The sequence below is a fragment of the Sparus aurata genome, chromosome 18 (assembly GCF_900880675.1).
Source record: "Sparus aurata chromosome 18, fSpaAur1.1, whole genome shotgun sequence".
Lineage (NCBI taxonomy): Eukaryota > Metazoa > Chordata > Actinopteri > Spariformes > Sparidae > Sparus > Sparus aurata.
In genome coordinates this window covers 16,054,793-16,060,894 of record NC_044204.1, presented here as the reverse complement: position 1 = coordinate 16,060,894, position 6,102 = coordinate 16,054,793, and the positions used below count along the sequence as shown (strand labels likewise).

The following is a 6,102-nucleotide window of genomic DNA, read 5'->3' as shown; positions in this document are numbered from 1 at the left end:
GCCGCGTTCAGGGCCGGCTCGGAATGTAGAATGACAAGTAGAGAGAATAAAAAACGAAGGGAACCCGTGACTTGCATATCAGTACAACGCAGCTGTAGATCAAATAATCTTAGTGGCACTGTAGCTTTAGGCTTTTGACTCGCAGAGTCGCTAGCTCACTATTGGATTGATTTGAATGACACAAGAATCATGTTTGTGTAAAACTGTGTTGAAGGAAACTGTAATTATGTGAAACAATTTAGATTTACAGTCCACATCACTTATCCTAAAGTGATTTTCAGAAAGTTAAATAAAGACCTTGCAACCATTGAATATAAAGTGTGTGACCTTAAATTAACGACCTATATGTAAGAATTTGCCACCTGTCGAATTCATGCTCAAAACAAATAGGGGGCAGCATATCACCAGAGTAACAGCCAGCGCAGTTAGGTGTGCCGCTAGCTGGACTGCTAGTGGCACACACCTAATTGCGCTTGGAGCTCAGAGTGCTGGGGAAGTGTACAGGTACATTGGCCAAAGATGGGCTGTGAGTAGCTGGCTAACATGCTAACTTTAGTAGATAGCTTTGCAACACAAGACATAGCCGTAATGACCTCAAAACTCTTATTGCTTACTGCACCTTTAATTGGCAGATGATGATTATAGCTGTTGCATTTTCTTTGTGGGGTATTCACTAAAATTAGCACTTTTACATTTAATCATAATTTGTCAAATACATAAATGTACACATACAGGAACAGAATTAAAGAGAGGCCTGACAAGAGAGGCAATATACCAAATGTGTCATTTGACATATCTGTTTGCCATTTTAAGACGAAAAGCCAAAAAACTCCAACTGCATCCCAGTTTTTTTTCAATACTTCTGTGATACAGCACGGAATTCAGTTAACAGAATGACATCTGTGTGCGTACTATAGTCAAAATAAATAATTTTTTATTATCCACAAATCGGAATAATATATACATATATAAAACTGACACTTCAAAAACTGCCATATTTTATTTTAATGCTACTCCCTCCATCAAAATAATATTTTCAAATCTTGTAAACCTGGAACTTCTGCGAACATCTTCTATAAATTTGAACCCTGAGAAGTCAGTGCTGGGATTCACTGACCATTAAGGAATAGTCCATCCTCTCAGGTTTGGGTCCAGTTAGTGTTCATTTTTACGAGGAACACTTGAAGGCACCCTAAACACAAAGCGGAGCACCGCCCAACAGACTTCAGATGAGATAAGAAAATGATGTCCGCTGTAAGAAACGTCCTCATTAACAACCTAATCACATATCAAATCTGAACACTTTGAGAAGTCAAAATAAATAAATAAAATAACCATTCTGCCTGCACAGTGAAATATCAAAACAATTTAAAAAAAAACAGCTCAATTATAATCTGTTTGTTCCCAGTCTGTCTCTGGAGGAGGAGAAGGAGTGTTTATGCGTTTTGGATTGTGGTTATCAATCCAACTAAACATGGTGCTTCAGCTCCAAAAGTATGTAAGCTGTCACAGGATAAATATAGTTTGGTGGAAAATGACAGTCTTGTGTTTACATGAGCTGCAAAAATATAGCATCTTGCATACTAGCTCTCTTACTGTAAAAGGAGACTAACAGAAACTCAAACGTCTTACTGGAATCCACAGACTGCAGTTTGTTTGTTTTTTCATTAAAAGAGTTTCATAGTAGAAAAAAAGATGGGCCTTTCAGGATTTGTGCTGCCATCTAGTGTTGTGGCTGGGTTGATGTCAGCACTCAATGTGTCTGAAAATGAATTCGGAATATGAACCTACATATTCTCTCTGTGTTTGAAAGCTGCTTTACAAATTAACATGTTTTGCCTTCAAGTACAGTTCCAAAAATAAAAACTGTCATATATCTTCTCAGAGTCGGGCTGATGGAAAGCCGGGTGAAATTTCTTAGTCCACAAAATATTTCTGGAGCTTGACAGGAAAACAGTGTCGCAGCATTCTCCTGAACAACTGAAGTAGATGGGGACTTGTTTTAACATGTAAAAACAACCAGAGAAATAACATTAAATGACTCTACACAACTCGTCCAGATGTCAGGAAGCCAAGCGATCCTGAAGAAAACAAGATTCAAACTTTCTTTTTGGGCTGAACTTTACAGTAGTGGCTAGGCTAAGAGCTTGAATTTTCTTTTTTGGATGAACTTATTCTTTAAGTAATTAAAGCTATCTACCACTTGACTTCACCACCATTAGAATGGATGTAAAACTGGCATATCAGGGCAAAAGTGCTGCCAATGCAACACATTCCACACAACACAAACAGACTAAGTAAAAAAGAAATGAGTCTTTAATTCAGTCTGTGACTGTGACATTCTGCAAACACATGAAAACAAAAAACACATCTGAACACTGAACAGAATGATGACTGGTGATTCACTGGCTTAAAATGTTTACATGAGGAGTCAGACTCATCATGAAGAAATGATGTATTCAAATAGGTATAAAATATGCAGAAAATTGTGATATTCATCAGTTGAAGTCTGATATATTCCTGTACTTTTTCTGGAACATTACAAAATATCACTTTTACAGAGATGATACTTGAAGCTAAACTACCAAACTGTACACCTACAGTAATGAACTGGCTCTCACTGTTACTGTAGACAGAGGAAACAGTCATCTATCAACACAAACTGATTAAAAAAAAGACTGGATTTATTCTGACACATTTATTATCGGTGCATGAGCCCGTTACAGCCTCCCTGCCTCCTTGAACTTGCTGAGCAGTCCGTCGTCTGCCCTCAGGGGAAAGTACAGGGTCCTGGTTTTGTAGTACTGGGAGTCAGACTGGATATTCTGGATGACGTCAGCGAGGAGGTGCGCCCGCTCCACGCCGCAGCCCGGCGCCTCGTAGCCCAGTTTGGTGAAATGGACGTGGAGATGGTAGTAGGACGGCTGGTAGTGCAGGTAGACTCTCAGCTTGCTGGCTGGAAGGTTGTAGCGCTGCAGGATGGCCTCCTGAGAGACAATGACACAGGGGTCATTCTGCCTATATGTCTGATATAACCAGTAAAATTACATTTTCTGTGGATGCAATCAAATGGGTTGAGTCCAGGACTGTTGGTGTCCCCCAAGGCTCAATCCTGGGATTTATTTTATTTAGTATATATATCAACATGATGTCCCTTGTATGCTGTGGAGTTAATGTTTTGAAATGTTATAGTTGTTGTGGTTGCTGATGCTGTACATGTTGCACTGTCCCCGTCAGATAAAGAAATAAACAAACAAATAAATAAATAGACCCGACCTTTCCTTTCACGAAGATGTTCTGCAGCAGTGGTAGATGCTCTGAGGTCAGGTCTCTGAGACTCTTGATTTCTCTTGGATGGACGATGGCGATCAGGTATAAATCATCAACCTGATAGAAGCAGACACATATTGAGAAACTGCAACTGACTAAGCCGGTTCTGTTCCATTCTCAATTTGTGTAGATGAGAAGGTTGAATTTGCACTTAATCATCACTGTTTTGGACAGGTGCTGTAAGGACGTCTGACACTATACTTCTAATGTGCTGAGATTTTACCACATGGAAAGGGGATTCCGCATTCTGGTGAATTGTTATCCACCAAGTTATAGTAAAATGTCTTCATTTATGTAAAGTAAAACACTAAATTCAGGTGCCAGGTGACAAATCAAAAGATAAGGTACTATTTATTGTTCTCAGGCAAGCAATTTGTCAAAATAAAAGTCTTCTTCCATGTTTTTACGGAAGGGATAAATGCACGTTTTAATTATTTAAGGGGATGTGTCCCCTCCGTCCTCCCAGAAATCTATGCCTTTCAGGTTCTGTGACAGAAAAATAGACTTCAGCAGCAGTCACACATGGCTGCAGCACTTAACAGGTATCTGCAGGTACAGTCAAAAGAAGCTGTCTCTTAATGGCAAAAGGAAAACGCTGTAACTGTCTCCTAGTTAAACCTACAGAATTATCTGAAAGTTGGAGTTGGGGTTACATTCTTTAGCTAATTACATATGTTAATTGTCCTCTCCTCATCATGCATGTGCAGAACTTTTCAGTGGTCCTTAACAATTCCTTCTCAAACTAAAAGACTGTAGTCCTGAGAGCATACATGTCTGAAATCACTAACATACACTATATTCCATGTCTTTTCACATCATTTTCTGTGGTCTCTCACCTGTTTCTGGTCCCATTTGAAATCTGGGAGGAGGACAAAGCCAACCTTTGGGTCAGGATCTTCATAAACAATCCTGTCAGCCTCTGCCTTCTTCTCCAGGATGTTAAAGACCCACTGGGGGGGTGAAAGTGAAATTAAGTTGACTGTCAAACATTCAGAAGGATACATTAGGATGCCAATGCATGAGTTAACACAGACCTGCACGCTGAAACTCTGCTTCTGAATGTAGGGCAGAGTGATGGATTGATAGTCCTCGCCCGTCTCCTCCACCAGGGAGCTCTCCTGACGCTGGTATTTCTTCACATGCTTCTCTGTGGCTGGACACACCACTGTCGTCTTGATCTCTGAAAAAACAGAATGGTACGTGACCTTTAGTTTCCTCTAGCTGGCTAATGCTGCCCCTGACTCCTCACAATATCTTCAATCAGTTTATTCTTTAGTTTTTTTAACCATTGAGATGAGAGGGTGCCTGTAACCGGTATGTGCTGTAGATGTCGTTCTTTAACTCCAGCTTCAGGGTGGAGCCACTGAGCAGCTCGGCCAGGGTGTCCTCTCTGATGGGAGTCTTCTCCAGGATAATCACGGCCTCCTGATCAGCGAGCTGGTGATGACACGTTCAACAGTTCAACACACAGCACTATTGTACATACTCTTATTTTGAAACATCAAACCGGAAGTCAGTATTACATCTTTCCTTGACAAACCCACTCACACCACTTTGAATAAATACAACAATGAAAACATTTCACTCTACTAATATTTTCTCTCAACTCAACATGCATTAGCTGCAGTTCACCAAATACCTTCTAACAGCTGGTTAGCTAACTTTACAACAGCCTTACTTTTCCGTGGACGAAGATATTTTTCTCCCGGGCGGAATCACTCAACACTTTGGACGTGCTGAAGCCAGACAGAATATTTTTAGGTTCAGAGTCCTTCGCACCTAGTCCTCGACCATTTTCGTTGTCAGACTTCGGCCTTTTGACTTTAAGAGATAAATCATCAGGCTCATCACTGTCGGTTTCACGTTTAGCCGCGGAGTCTGCCATGTTTCCTGTGTGCTGCTGTCGTGGCCGAAGATCGTCTATGTAGAAGAAGATATTTCACTCAGCAGCCGCTCCAGAAGATCTAACGACGCGCCTGTTGTTAGCTGGTCCTGTAATAAAACGACAGAATATCAAAACATTTAAAAACAATAAAACCGACGAGTACAGTTACATTGAATTTAAACAGCAATATAGGACAAGATAAAAACACAATGTAGCCGTTAGATGATAAAAAATAAAAGGAGAAAGTAATAAAGAAGAATGAAATAAAATAGAATGAAACAGCAAGATAAGATAACACGCTTAGGTTAAAAACAGTTCAGGAGAAAGCTATAGCAAAAACACATCAATTTAAGACAGAGTGAGACATCGCCTCATCTAGCGGTGTCAAGTTAGACTACATAAATCACACAGCATCCGCTAACATATGTCAATATAGCTGCATCGTCTCTACTATCACCCATGTGTCTTATTTACAGGAGGAAGTGCAGAAATAATTTCACATGTCTGCATTTACAGTGTGAGGTGCTTTTGTCTAGCTTGTCGTACGTTATTGCTTTGACGTCTTGTTTAAATTAAGCAAGGCTACACTTAAGCTACAAACTAATCTGACAACACTAGATCATGTATAGATACATATAGATGCAGCTTTCTTTTGTCTCTTTTTCTCATATCATTTATGTGAATATGTTATAAGTTCGGGTGAGTGTTTTAAGATAAATTTCAAGCGCACCTGCTTAGAGTTCGAGAGTAACATCCACTTAGACTAGTCATACCTCTGTGTTAGTTGTGGCTTCAGTTGTCACCTCCGTAACGGTATTAAAATGATTGACACATCATTTAACTAATGTGATTAGCGTTTTTGGGCGGGGCGACTGCTCAGTGAACCA

General features: G+C 40.0%; 1 protein-coding gene across 2 annotated transcripts; it reads right to left on the bottom strand.

The window, feature by feature from the left end:
* Positions 1-2,298: 2,298 nt before the first annotated feature.
* dcps (decapping enzyme, scavenger) lies at positions 2,299-6,026 on the bottom strand. Of its 2 annotated transcripts, none has more exons than XM_030396748.1 (7): positions 5,989-6,026; positions 5,009-5,322; positions 4,617-4,767; positions 4,365-4,510; positions 4,167-4,280; positions 3,277-3,387; positions 2,299-2,987 (listed from the first exon to the last, which is right to left on the bottom strand). In XM_030396748.1, exons 2-7 carry the CDS (start codon positions 5,213-5,215, stop codon positions 2,721-2,723), a joined length of 996 nt encoding a protein of 331 aa, XP_030252608.1. In that variant the 5' UTR covers positions 5,216-5,322; positions 5,989-6,026; the 3' UTR covers positions 2,299-2,720. The 2 variants fall into 2 exon arrangements, with proteins under 2 accessions (XP_030252608.1, XP_030252607.1); XM_030396747.1 differs by having other exon boundaries at positions 5,946-6,002.
* Between the last annotated feature and the right edge of the window lie 76 nt (positions 6,027-6,102).

What these genes read in the sequence shown, in the direction of transcription:
- dcps (XM_030396748.1), bottom strand. Translation starts at nt 5,215, where the DNA reads ATGGCAGACTCCGCGGCTAAACGTGAAACCGACAGTGATGAGCCTGAT. An exon ending in ATATCTTCGTCCACGGAAAA is followed by an intron (nt 4,768 to 5,008) that starts GTAAGGCTGTTG and finishes TGTCATCACCAG; the next exon opens with CTCGCTGATCAGGAGGCCGT. An exon ending in ACATCTTCGTGAAAGGAAAG is followed by an intron (nt 2,988 to 3,276) that starts GTCGGGTCTATT and finishes ATTGTCTCTCAG; the next exon opens with GAGGCCATCCTGCAGCGCTA.